General features: G+C 47.1%; 4 protein-coding genes and 1 non-coding gene across 5 annotated transcripts; all 5 read right to left on the bottom strand.

Annotated features, from left to right (window-relative positions):
* Nucleotides 1-60: 60 nt before the first annotated feature.
* On the bottom strand, nt 61-1237 carry F4812DRAFT_414267 (glycosyl hydrolase family 61-domain-containing protein). Its single transcript, XM_047932867.1, has 3 exons — nt 1215-1237; nt 962-1145; nt 61-904 (listed from the first exon to the last, which is right to left on the bottom strand). The coding sequence occupies exons 2-3, from the start codon at nt 1103-1105 to the stop codon at nt 278-280; spliced, it is 771 nt and encodes a 256-aa protein (XP_047793801.1). The 5' UTR covers nt 1106-1145; nt 1215-1237; the 3' UTR covers nt 61-277.
* A 1300-nt stretch (nt 1238-2537) lies between these two features.
* On the bottom strand, nt 2538-2619 carry F4812DRAFT_t24. The gene has a single exon. It is a non-coding gene; the product is annotated as a tRNA-Asp (tRNA).
* Nucleotides 2620-3400: 781 nt separating this feature from the next.
* F4812DRAFT_455600 (uncharacterized protein) lies at nt 3401-3765 on the bottom strand (the record flags this gene model as incomplete). The annotated part of the gene is made up of 2 exons (XM_047936851.1): nt 3401-3564; nt 3672-3765. 2 exons carry the CDS (start codon nt 3763-3765, stop codon nt 3401-3403), a joined length of 258 nt encoding a protein of 85 aa, XP_047793800.1.
* A 932-nt stretch (nt 3766-4697) lies between these two features.
* Nucleotides 4698-7579, bottom strand: F4812DRAFT_180637 (DUF654-domain-containing protein). The gene has a single exon (XM_047930026.1). The coding sequence runs from the start codon at nt 7302-7304 to the stop codon at nt 4992-4994; it is 2313 nt and encodes a 770-aa protein (XP_047793799.1). The 5' UTR covers nt 7305-7579; the 3' UTR covers nt 4698-4991.
* Nucleotides 7580-7920: 341 nt separating this feature from the next.
* Nucleotides 7921-9523, bottom strand: F4812DRAFT_455598 (mitochondrial phosphate carrier protein; the record flags this gene model as incomplete). The annotated part of the gene is made up of 5 exons (XM_047936850.1): nt 7921-8013; nt 8076-8421; nt 8476-8895; nt 8989-9192; nt 9276-9523. 5 exons carry the CDS (start codon nt 9521-9523, stop codon nt 7921-7923), a joined length of 1311 nt encoding a protein of 436 aa, XP_047793798.1.
* Nucleotides 9524-13369: the final 3846 nt, after the last annotated feature.

The following is a 13369-nucleotide window of genomic DNA, read 5'->3' as shown; positions in this document are numbered from 1 at the left end:
CAACATCCGAACTAAGCTTTAATGTCCTTTTTTTTTAATCATGTCGCAAGACTTACTTACATTGGTACTGCAGATAATTCTTTATAGTTTAGTTAAATCGGTCTTGGTATTTGATCGCCAGATAGCCTACATAATAATAATCTTGTTGACCCTATAAGGACAAAACGCCCCCCCGCCGGCTATCCATTGTCCGATCGCACCAACATTGAAAGGAATGCTACATGCTCACTTCACTTCAACTTGGGGGATCTTTACAATGCTTGTGTCGCTTGCGGCACTACTGGGGATGCAGCTCTTGCCGAAAGTGCCAGTGTAGTTGGTATGATGGACAGCGGTGGCGGTGTCGGCACGACTGGTGCTCTGATATGCGCGGGCGCAGTATACGCATGAACACCAGTAGCCGTGGCAGTAATAGGGCCGGGCTTCGTCTGGCTGACAGGGAGCGCACCGCTGTAAAGAGGCGGCTATAAAACGTTTTAGCTTCGATGCGACGCAAGGGGCTGCTAATAATAGAAAAGCAAGGAAAAAAGTTTCGGATCCGACTTACGCCAGGAATCACGTAGGCCGTCGGATGCGAAAATAGGTCGAACTTGATGCCGGGGTCGTTGGCCTTGTAGAACTCGGTGACGGGGATGCCGGCCGGGTTCGCGGTGCCCTTGCTGTCGATGGCGAGGTTGAAGCAGAATGGATAACTCTGAGCGCCATTGGGATTGCCGGCGGCGTGCAGCGCGATAATCTCATGGCGCAGGACGTAATTCCCCGGGGCGATGTCCTCCGGAATGCGGACGAACCAGCTGTTATTGTTGTTGGCCAGCACATTAGCCGCCCACAGGTCGCTCGCCTTGTCTATCCACCCAGCTTCGCCAATCTTGAAGAACTTCAGCTTGGTCTTGTCGACGGTTTCCTTTACAAGTTGTCAGTACTTCATCGAATCTGACGGTGTGCTGGGTAGAAAATTTACGCAGGGCCCGTTGCAGTTCGCCAGATAGTCGAGAACCGGCCCCTTGTGCGACGCCGGCCACGGCGTCCACTGTACTTCGATTACGTCGCCACCCTTCACGGGAGCAGCCGCACCCGCCGGCTTGGCACCGAGATGGCATACCATATCAGGTGTATTGAATTGGTTTGGAGGTATGAAAGTGTTTCTACATCGTTTAAGCATTAGTCAAGCCCCCGTACTGTAGATTCACAACTGATTGATAATGATTACATACTGCAAGTCGTCCGGGACGGACCAGCCTACCACCGTGGGAAGAGGGTTCTTCCATTGGTAGCTTGGATTGTAGCCATCATAGCTATACGCAAGCGTCAGTCATACAAGCCAGCCGGGCGAGTCTATGTTATGTCTCTTCGCGTACAAGGTACTATCAATTACTATCGCGCTAGCAATGCCGTGGGCTTGTACGCCGACAGCTGAGAGCAGAGCAGGAATGATGATCGAGGGGATCATATTTGAGGGCGCCATCGCTTCGGGGGATCTTCGCTGGATGATCTACACTGCTTAACGGAAAGACGATCACACTCACACTGCCTATCCGGAGGAGTATAAGTATAAGAAGCCCCCAGACGGCGAGACACCACGTTCAGGCTCAGCGAGGCTTCTCGAGGCGTCACATGGAGCATTTCCATAACAAAAGACCTAATCGTGCCAGGATGTCCATTCCGTATCTCCGTCGTCCTGCTTTCGACCCCATATTCCGTGCCATAATGCAGTGTCCAAAGGTCCAGAACCAATCAGAGCCTGATGTCTATATCGACATGTCGTCTTCATGGTACGACAAGAAGCTTCATCACTCACACGAGAGATTCCAAATTCCGGGGCTCGTCTGTCCGAACCAATAAAGGTGTTACAACCCCGTGGGGTTTGGATGTGGGAAAACTACCCAGGCACTATAAGAGGGTAGGTTCTGGAATATTGGTCATTGGATAATGTTGTCTTGGTCAAGCTTTCCGTCAAGCCGGCGGCTATATTCGACTGACTGGGAGGCTAACCACATGCGAGTTTCTAAGACCAGTTAGAGACCTTATCCTTTGTGATTTCTAATTACGACTATGTTCTTGCCAGCTGGAGACACTAAAACCCGTGAAGATTTGACGATGCAACCTAATTTGCGCGCACATTTTGGGATCTCAAGGCTGCCCCGGCTCATGCGCTATTGATACCCACCGGAGTACCTACTTATACCTACCTGGTAGATAGCAGACAAGCTAGCCTAGTAGATTTATGATGTCGCAAATGAACGATATGAAAGAGTAAATTGCCCTATTTCAGATATTTGGATAGCTTCCTGAACAGGTAAGTTTGGGAAGGGTTTAACCTATGAGAGAATAGGGGTGTCGTGATAGGTCTACGATGGTTGAGAACCGTGGTTCTGCGTGGTAAATTGCGCATACAAAAAAGAACTAATGCAGCGCAATATTTTCTCGTGTGTAGACTGCAAGAAGTACGAAGCGTCCAGTAGTTAGTTAACGAAGCAAGGAATGTTGACGAAAAAAAAAAATATTAATTTGTAATTCCACAAATAGTCAAAAAGATGCTCTCGATCGGGGAATCGAACCCCGGCCACCTGCGAATTGTGCAATGACAAGCAGGTATCCTGACCACTAGACCAATCGAGATTGAGACTTCACATTCTTGGAATGCCGATTTCCTAGTGCTGTGGATGAAAGATTGGCCACAAAATAGTGTCTATATAGCTAGTGAATTTCGTAGCAGGTTTAGCAAAAATGGCGCAATCCCGTTGGACAAGACGAACACTACCTAGGTAGTGAGGTAGTAGCACACGAAATACCTGGTTAGGTACCTAAGGTATGCATAAGTACCTCTATCAATGTAGACGAAGGCGACTTATTAGTGCTTCAAATATTCATGAGAATCTTTGATATTGTAAAATACCTTAAAAAAGCTTCACTTTATTCCATAGTTACTAATATTCAGCTTCAACTACGGTTTAGCAGCACTTAGAAGACAAAGGAGAACTAAATCAACTATCCTTCGTACACATTCACACAAGACAGGCATGACGCATAGAGTAATACTGATTTGCCCCCCAGGGCGTTTTGATTTCTATTGATAGAAAGCGCAAGTGCGCATCGCATACGCAAGGTCGATCTGCGGTCGGGTTAAAGTTGCGAACCTAGGTAGACTTCATCCATAATTCCCATGTCCTGCTAGGGCCCGGGTCGACTGCGGTTATTTCATCGCTCGTAATGGTTAAAAGAAAAGCTGACAGCATAACACGTCTGATGCAAGAGAGTGCAGTACCGTATCGTAGGCCTCCCTTGTCGAAAAACTAGGTAAATAAACAGAAACTTTCCATCTCGACGGGAGGAGAGTGCTCCAAACCGTCACATGCCATCGTCATGTCATGCCGGAATATAAACAGACACCCCGTTCGATCTACTCGGCCAGCTCGATGCTGCGCGACTCGCCGTCGACGAAGCCCGAGTTGACCTTCTTGCCCGTCTTCTTGATCGTCTTGAGGACAGTTTCGTAATCGAGGCCCGGCTTGGCGACAACGAGGGCCTCCTGCTTCTCGAGGGAGACTTCGTAGCTCTGGACGCCTGTTTCGTTTCGCATTCGTTAGCATTTCGACTCATTCTTCTATTTACTAAGCAAGAGGTGGAAAGTAATAGCGATCGAGAGAGGTAGAACAGAAAGACATTCTTACCCTCTAGCTTGCCCAACACGCGGTTGATAGCGCCCGAGCAGCCGCCGCAGCTCATGCTGACGTTGAACTTGTAAGTGTGCTCCTGGTCGGCCATTGCGAAATAGAGGTAGTGGATAATTATCGAAAATAAATGAGGGGGTATTGCGATGGTGTTGTAGATGATGAAGACGGGCAGAGTAGTTAGGATGGGAAAGTTACTTTGTTGCGATTCCGGAAAACGTAAGGATTGACTTTAAATATACGCGAGAGCCGGGAGAAGGACAGCAGCGGTTATTATATATGCCTCTTGGGTAGTATGGCGTATGGTGTATGGTGGCACGGCCGTCCGGGTGTGAGTTATGTTCGATGTTTGTAAGTGTATTAATAATGGTAAATGGTAAATGGTACGCCTAAGACAAGTTGTGATTTAGGTATTAGCTTAGGTACCTGCTACAGGTATTACGGACGCTAACTTACCTAGACTTCAGATAGGTACCTCCCTAAAACTGTAATTGCTAGACGTGTTAAGATGATTAAAATCCCAATTCCATCACCCCGCCTGCCCGCCTTTTCCGGTGGACACTCACGCACAAAAGACTCAGCAAAGTACATTACGGTGTGGCGCATACTCACTCCTAAACTTACACGGTATTTACCATACTATCTCCCGTATAAGCTTGGTATAGTTCATAGTACAAACACTGTGACAATACATCTGACGCCTATTTACTTTACCTGTCGCGTGCTGCCTTAACAAAGAGCGCCAGCCCCTGAAACTTGAGCAAGTTTCCCATCCTCCGCCCCCTATTATTTTTCAGATGTGAAACCAGTCTTGACAGCATTATGTTTTGATTGCGGCGGAGAGAAGAAAAAGAAAGAAAAAAAAATTTGCTCACTGCGTAATTAAAAACTACCTAAAGTATCATAGTAGACGGATGAAGTGTCACAATCCACTAAATGTAGACTTCGAGAAGCCGATTTCCAACGCCCAGTCCAAAAATACTAGGCTAGGTACACATTACGCATTAAAAGAATAGGCTTATTCCATAGATACAACATAATAGGTAGCATGGGGTACAGCATCGTCGGTACAGGTACATACTTCGACTCGAAGCCAATGGATTATGTTCATGCAACGGTTGCATCACGATCTACGTGTTCCCTGTTCTCTCATCATTCGTCCTGCAGGAACTGTGATGATCGGTGGCTTGAGGATTTTATATACATTCATACATGGATGTACCTAATGGAGGAATGCCCATTATATTCCTGGATAGCCTCTCGTGGCTGTGGCTGTGGCCACACATATACACTACTTAGACTAGGTAGACCACGGTAGCTTTATATCAATCCTGGCATCTCGTCGTCTGTTTCGTCGCCCGCGTCATTCGCGCCGTTCACAGGCTCTCTGGGATGGACTGGGTCTTCCAGAGGTATTAAGGGGGGTAACTCGTCATCCGTCCCCTCTTCATCCGATTCCTCATCCCCCCACGCTCCAGGTATATGAACAAGTATATCTCCTAGAGGCGGGTTCGGCCTATTGTCATTGTTGTGAACACTTTCGGGATTGAAATCAAACAGATGATGCATGACAGCTTGGAAGATTGTTGATAAGCGGCCAGCAGAAGTCTCATTCTGAGACCCGCCTTCTTCAAAGGCATCCTCGCTCCCTTCGCCATCATCGCCATTTTCCCCCTCGTTATGATTATCGCCTACTCCGTCGGTGGCCTCTAGGATGGTCCGTTCAAGGTCCGCTTGGACATCTTCGGGTGCACCAGCTAGTCTCGCCTGAGCCAAGATCCGTATGAGCTCTCTACGATCTCCTTGCTCAAGGCCAACCCTAAGTCGTTCTTCAAGTGGCGAAGGGGCCCACGGCTCCTTTTGTGAGTCGTACGAGAAGATGTTTTGCTCGACAGGGGGTGGAAGCGGGTCGAATTCCCAGTTAACCGACGTATTCAACAACTCGCGTGGTATCAATCCTATCAAAGAGGGAACTTCCAGCAGAAAAAGAAATCGTGCAAGGTTAGCCCTAACCGAAGGCGGGAATGTAAACGTCTTATCGCCATCTGTCCTCTTTGCTTCCCCAGCTGTTTCCTTCAAGAGAGATATCGCTTGCGTGTTATCCCATAATGCTTTGGTCTGGTGAATATAGAGGTTTGTATGAAGTTCCTCGTCTCGGTTCCGCGGTTGCATGCCCCATATGGCCTTAGGAACGTCTAGGTTAAGTGCTTTAAAGAGATAGCTATACAGCCACGGATAGCGTTCCATGCCCTCGGCCAACAGCGCCTTAGCACCGGCTGTGTCTTTCTGTTGGAGTCTAGCTAGTACGAGAGTTTGCCTGATGTAATCTTGGCCATCTTGCGCTGCGGGATTTATATCCAAGAGTTCGGAGTCGCAAAGATCGATAAACCACTTTGATTCGCGCGCCCGGATGGCAAGAGGGTGAATAAAGTGGATGATCCCGTATGGATCGGTATGATCTATACTGAGGAGAAGTTTTGCCCATTCTAGTGCCGTCCTGTAGGTGCCCTTCATAATTAAGTTCTTAAGGTAATGATATCCAGCCAGCCAAAATTGTCGGTTCTCTGGGCGATTGAACGACAATCTTGCCTTCCCCTGCTCGATCTTCTGTCGAAAAGTGGATATAGAGACTCGTCCGAATGTGAATAGGGCTCGTTCGCATAAGTCTGCGGATAGCGCAGAATTCTGGTCTTGTTTTGCAATTCTGCTGACTTGGATAAGACTCGAGATATGATACGGATGGAGATGCAAGAAATGCACGATCTGCATAGGGTCGTACATCTGTACGAGATCGAAGAATGTCTTTTCTAAGCTGTTGTAGTACCCGTCGTGCGCAAAACGGAACTCGACAGTACCCGGCATGCAAACCAATCCTGTCTTCTCCTCTTTGAGCTGTTCCATGGTCAAGCCCTCCGTAGAAGCACGCGGCCATGTTTCCTTGCCGGCCAAAAAAGGGTTACGTCGCAGCGTCACTTCAGGCAGGCCCTTTCCTGGTATTCCCTTAAGATAGGTTTCCAGGTCGACTTGTTGTGGCAACGGCTGTCTTTGTCTTCTGGAACGCGTTTGTTCTTGCTCCTCGATTTGAGCAGCGGCGATAGCTTCTCGACCAAATAAGTTGCTCATCTCGTTGATGACTTTAAGGTGATATGCATTGATGCTCAGGAGTTCGCAGATTCGCTCATAAGGCTTCACGAATTTCAGTTGGAATTCGTCATCATTTTCTCTTCCAGGGTGGGAAAGTTCGAGCTCCTTAAGCGCTTGATCAATCTCATCAGGTCCGCTTTGCGCAGCATGCGCAGCCTTAATAGAGCCTCCATCTTGCTTCTTAGCCTTCTTCTTCTTTTTTTTGTTCTTCTTCGATGAGCTCTTAGGTGCATCAGTACGGTCAAGTTCGACAGTCGGCTTTGCTGTAACCTCTATTAACTCGTCTTCCTTCACGTCGTGATCGGGATCGGAATCTTCGTCCTGATCATCTTGGTCCCCGAGTGCTGCAAACCCGGAGAATGCGCTTGCTTTCGGTTTCTGAACGGGTTGGTCATCGTCACTCGATTCGTCGTCCTCGAGAGAATTCTTCGCCAGGAGCTCTTCGAGCTCTTTCTGCTTTTGCAGCTTCCTTAATTGTCTGCTCGACATCCTGTATCCCCAAGACGATTTGACAAAATGATTTTAGCTTGGATAAAGTAGACAGGACCGCAAAACAATGCGCAGGAAATATTTAAGAGGAAATGTTGATTATTAACGGTTGCCGGTTGACTCAATTACCTTAGGTTAGGTACCTTTTGGTCTGTAATTGATAGTGGGGGTGGGGCCATAGAGTGGCAGATCGTACCTAAGGCACATAGGTAAGGTACCTAGGTGATGTCAGCCTTCAGGTTACCTAAGGCAGGAGGTACCTAGACCTAAACTACAAGGCGGGGGCTGCTACTTCTATTCCTTACACGAATTAGAGGCTGGCTTAGGTTAGGTAGGTACCTAAAGTATTTGTTATTCTTTTTTGCTTTGTCATCTACTCCAATCTAAATTATACCTATACCTGAACGCCTTTTATCCTTCCCTCTACCTCCTCTAATATCCTCCCCTAATATCTATTTATATATGTGTACAAAATAAATATCAAATCTATTAAATTCGTTCCCAATCATTTTCGCATGACATTAGTTTCGGTATCACACGAACAACGTCGTGCTAAATAAAAGATACCAGAGATGCCAGCATCATCTGGTTTCAAGTGAAAATTCCAAGAAGAGTATTAATACTTTGCGGTTTGCGAGAAGTTGACGACTTCCATAACCTTAGGTTTCTCCTGCTTAACTTCGGTAGTACTCTTGGTCGCGCCCAAAGCCTATCCCAGTCATTAGTTATCAGCTACATCACGGAGCATTAAGTATCAACAGGGGAACATACTCTCTGGATATGGCCGTAGATTCCGAACTGAACGGCTGTCATACCTCCCACCATGACTAGGCGCGGTCCAATACCAGCGTAGCTTCCGCGTAAGCCAAGCTGGCTGACGATGTTAATGATGCGTCGAGCAGTTCCTTCGCCAGGTTGACCCTTTTCCTTGTTTATCTTACTCAACACTGTATCCGCAGGCTGAGAAACAATCGCAGCTGCCATTCCGGCAATGAGACCGCAACCGAGGTTTACTCCCGAAAGTGTTGTGTTGGATGCTGTTTCTTTGCTGATCAAGGAATGCGCTACCTCGAGGGCCTTTTCGTACACCACAAACGTGGCCATCGTGTACGGAACCCTATGGCAAAGTTAATCATGCGGCACGGCAATCAATGGTACAAACCAGACTTACTGTTTCAATACTATCGGCGTGAATCCGGAGTAAAGGCCGGCCATTCCCTCGTGGCTAGCCACCTTACCGAATGCGGACAACATGTTGGGAGCGAACGAGGGTTGCGATACTAGTCTAATGCGAACAGCCTCGAATGGACAAAGCAGAATGTCACCAAGGAATTCAGCGGCGGCAGAGGAGGCGAGGTACACGGCGTTACGGTTTGCAGCTGCTTTCTCCGGTCCTAGAAAGTCATTGGCTTGCCTTTTGAAGAATTCGTAACCGCCAAATTTGAACGCTCCTTGCAGGAAATATCCCGTTACCGTCGGTCCGAATCCTGTCAACAGTGCTCCGGCGCGGTCGTTGGCGATGATCTGGCGCATCCCACCGGCTAGGCCTCTATTATATTTAACTGGTTCGAGCTGAACACGGGTTTTGACACTGAGCATGCATCCATCAGCTTCCTTGGCGCAACACAGACGTGAAAATCTTCCTGTTGGCAATGGCCAAATATGCGAAATCAAGTTGGCTTACACATCGACTGGAGTCAGTATGGCATGAGTGAATGAACAGCAGATAGCTCCCGAGAAGGCGTATCTTGCGATCTCGGAAACTTTCATCCCCGAACTTATCGACACAGGGGGGATATTGGCGACGCCGTCTGAGACATATTTTACAGGATTACTGTTGTCGAAACCACTGAGAGTAACGGGGGATTCTGGTTTAGGCAAAAACAAACTGCGGTAGAACAGGCATAAGTATCAATCTCGTTCGGGTAAGACAATCATCGTTATTGTATGCTTGCTAAAAATTGAAATCACCTTTTGACACTGAAAGCGCTCATTCCCAAGCGTCCCAAGATAGAGTCGGCCATTCCTTTCCTTGAATCCGGATCAACCTCCTTCGCGACCTCCCTAACCGCCTCCAGAACCCTGAGATGTTCCTTCTTGAGTTCCTCAAACGAGTTGTCCAGCTGGATGTGCCATGGGTACAGGACGAAGACCTGGAAGCCAAGCGCGGAAGAGGCGACGGCAAAGTTTGTCAAGGAGATAAGACGTGTGATAATCATTTTGGCGTGGTCGAGGGCGTCAGTTCTATTTGAAATTTCCTTCCGGCAGGTATCGTCTGCGTATGACCAGGTTAGAACAAGAAAAGAGTGAGAAGATGCGACATACAATGAAATCTGGAGGCGAAGAGGTCGTGGTAAAGAGAGCAGTGCGCCTTTATGTAGTGCGCCTTTGGAAGCGTAGGATTTCGAATCTATGAGGACCCTGTCTATTCTAATATTGTCTAGCCGATATTTTTTTTTATTATATGGATAATTCCAGAGAAATTACAAAAGAAACTGGAGATAGCAAGAAAAAAAATGGGAAAGAAAGAATTACGGTTTACCAAACATGACAGCAAGAACGAAAAAATTTGGTGGAAGTTATGCCGTCGCGAACCCCTGTTAGGATTTCATCATCCCTCGTGGAGGGTTTTCCCGAAGAATTTTTTTCACCTCGGTCAAATTCTGTCTACGAAGGCGAGACCGACTTCGGCAGCTGGGTCCGAATGTGACAGAAAGATTTATTACGATACTCTACCTAGGAGAGTGTCGTGGCTGGATTGGGAAGTTCCTGCGCCAATGGGCATAAAAGAAAGGAAGAGATTCCATTTTTAGGGGTCTTTAGGCTGACAAAGTGGCCTGACAGATCGAAAGTCACGCCACTGGGTCCAAGCTGCCCCAGTTTAAGAAAGCTTGTTTCGCCTTCATCACGTCTTATTGGTAATTTACTGCAATTTCGTCGAAGCGCAGCACGGGTATCGAGAGACTTCGAAGCAGCCCTAGTAGAGAGCATGTGCCAGTGGGCCTCCCACAAGGCATACGTGGGTTGGGTGTGGAAAGAAGTAAGGGCAGAAAAGGATGAATAGAAAGGATCAACTTCAGGGGTCCATTAGGTAAGACTCCGATCAAGTGTAATTTGCCAATCCCAAATCGTTTTTATTCAGGAGTCTAGACGAATAAAGTGGGTTCGGCTCAAGTTAAAGCGCCGGGGGTACCCACAAACTCCCGTTCCGCCCCGACTTATTTTCGGCACGAAACCGGCTCTAATCTAGACCGACACGGGACACCCAGTTAGGAATGTTGCAAAGTCAGGCTAAATTGCCAAGAATTTGGGTATAAGTCATCTGGCGGAATTATTCAACCGGAGAGGTAGGTCTCACTAGTTGGCTGCACATAGTCATGGGAACTGGGGGGGAAAGGGGGGGGAGGGCTTGTTTTTTTTTTTTTTTTTTTTTTTTTTTTTTTTTTTTTTTTTGCTTATCTCTACTATCATTCATTTTTTAAATGGTACCAACTAGCGAGTCACCCAGTCTCAACCGGAGCCAACATGGCTTGAATTCTATCGCGACTACCGAGATATGAAAATTACGAATTCGTGTCTTTGGCTTAGCCCCCGCAACAACCCGTTGCAAATCTTTCGCGATGATAGATACTACCAACAGGCCCGAAAGCAGTGTTGGAGTAACTTTTAATTAAAGGCCCCGGGTGGATCAAAAACGAAGGCGACGTGGCCCGAATTGGGAATTCCTCTAGCATATTCCCTTATGAAATCGAAATTATTTGAGATTTGAGCCGTATGTCAGACTTGCTTCAAACCTGAAGGAGTTCAGAGTCATCTCCGCAAGGAAGCAGAGTCACGTCAGCCACCGGCCTACGTCCCAAGTTGGTGTCATGCGCCCCACGAAGCAATATCGTTTCAGTTCCGTTACGAGTCGCAACAAAAATGTACAAAGCGCTCAGCTTTCTAGCACGAAGAACAACATTGCTACTTGGCTTTCGACATCGTGGCAATTTGAGAGTGGTAACTATGAAACACCGGCTGCCGTCTTCGTTCTTTGGTTGAATTCTACCAGAAGGAGATTATCCGTGTTACTACTCGTTCGTTAGGTAGGTCTAGAGTCTTTTCGGTGGAGGCACTACGTCACAAATAGCCCTTTTATCGGTAGTCTAACTAGAGAAGAGCTTTATTTAGGGGAAAACTGATTGGATCCCCATAAATATAATGAACGTGTCATAATAATATCTACTTTATTTTGCTGTCTACCAATAGCGCAAGGCTTCCTCAGCCTCCAGTATTTTTCCCTTTTTGTTGGCACACGTAAACATCCACGTTTCTGGTAATGTTACTCCAGTAACAGCCAGGCGATCCCGAACTACTCCTCATCCGATATCGTCGATGCCGACGATTTAGCTAACCAGGCGTAATCGGAGCTATACTCTATAATATACTCTGCATAGCTAGTCGGTCCACCCGCCACGTGCAGTCTGGGGAGAAAGAAAGCTTTCCTGACTGCCTGATAAGTATCTCTGCTTCATTTTTGTGGTGTACATATCTTGTCACTAGGTAGTTACTAGGTAGTCTCCACGCCTGCGGGCCGCTATCCCTAACTTAGTTCCTTTTTTGTGGTGGAGACGCTGGTGGAACTCGTAGGGGCCTGCAGGGCTTGCAGGGCTCTTGCAGGACTGGCGGCGATGTGAATGAAGCTTCTGGAACGACATGTGATAAAAAGCCCCCCCTTTTATGGGGACGAGCTAGAGCGGCCGGTGAGTTGTAGGCAGTAAATGCGGTCAAAATTCCCAGATTGTCTCGGTTCCGTTTTCGCTTCACCTTAGTGATAAAATTGACCGCGTGCTCGAACTCGTGGGGTTGATGTGCATTCTTGAGTTCACTATCTACACTTGGTTATTGATTCTATCGCGTTATGGTAACTGTTTGCTAGTTATCATACAAGAAGGCGAGACCGGCATCACTTAACTTCAGCCTACATAGTACCTCTACAACTATTATTTGCTGTTGGCTCTTCTGCTTTATTGCCCCCATATGTTCAGAATACGAGCAGACAGCCAGCCATACCTTAGGTAAGTACGCACACCACTGACCGACTCTAGTTGCGATACGGATTACAGGTCTCCGCTGCTGCTGTGCCAAGTTGTTATTGAGGTGGCTGTCATGCAACTGCATGAAAACGGCACTTACGGCACTTTGACAAATATTTAAGACTTGAGTTGTCATAAGAAGGTCAGCTGCCGGCGATGCCGCGTCTTCGCAAGAGCAGGCATGTCAGAAGGTCGCAAAGCAACTTCGTCGACGTTGGAGTTCCGCTCAAAGTAACAAGAAGCGATTCTCGGACGAAGCAAAACTAGGCGTTCTCGCCAGGAGGGTGTTAAGAACAATTGTGAAGGCAGTTTTGAAGCATAAAGAGCTACAACCCTAATGATACAGCTAGCAGCCCTTTGTTCTAGGTATTCGAGTTCAATGCGCTGAAATAAATGGTTGCATATTGCCAAGCACATATATACAACACGAGTTGCGTCTATAGCCATGTTAACTACCTCCCTACCTCTCTACCTACCTAAGCTAGTATAATTATAACTGAGCTCTCAAACAGAAACCTCGAACATCTAGAGCATGGAAAAGGTACTGCCAACATTAGCTAAGCCCTGAAATTCAAATTAATCACTCATATGTTCTGAGTTTCCATTTATTACATGGGATGCTGAGGGAGTTGGCGTGCACTACAGGAAGGTACCTAGGGTATACACCTACCAAGATCGCTTGAGACATAGTATATTAGCTGCCTACCAGTTACAAATAAATGATTAATAGATAGTATAGACTCTGGGAAGGTAGCTTATGCCTAAGGCGAAAATACCTACCAAAAATATCGAGACAATTCTATTTGAAGTAGCTTCCTACATCCCAACGCTCTCCGACTATGATAAGCAACGGGCTACTACGCCTTTTCCAAGCAACACAGCTTACGAGACTTGAACAAAGAGGTTTGAATGGCTCTTGTTGTACGAGGTGTTGAGCTACTTCTTTCCCCAACGTTTATAAAAGTACACTGATGACGACTGTCATTTAGT

The sequence above is a fragment of the Daldinia caldariorum genome (genome assembly GCF_022478825.1).
Source record: "Daldinia caldariorum strain CBS 122874 unplaced genomic scaffold F4812scaffold_2, whole genome shotgun sequence".
In the NCBI taxonomy this organism is placed as follows: domain Eukaryota; kingdom Fungi; phylum Ascomycota; class Sordariomycetes; order Xylariales; family Hypoxylaceae; genus Daldinia; species Daldinia caldariorum.
The sequence above is the reverse complement of the archived record's forward strand: the minus strand, read 5'-3'. Positions and strand labels throughout refer to the sequence as shown.

Excerpts from the sequence above, each read along its gene's own strand:
- F4812DRAFT_414267 (XM_047932867.1), bottom strand. The coding sequence starts at position 1,105 with ATGGTATGCCATCTCGGTGCCAAGCCGGCGGGTGCGGCTGCTCCCGTG. Across the intron at positions 905-961 it reads CGAACTGCAACGGGCCCTGC|GAAACCGTCGACAAGACCAA; the intron begins GTAAATTTTCTA and ends CAACTTGTAAAG.
- F4812DRAFT_180637 (XM_047930026.1), bottom strand. The coding sequence starts at position 7,304 with ATGTCGAGCAGACAATTAAGGAAGCTGCAAAAGCAGAAAGAGCTCGAA.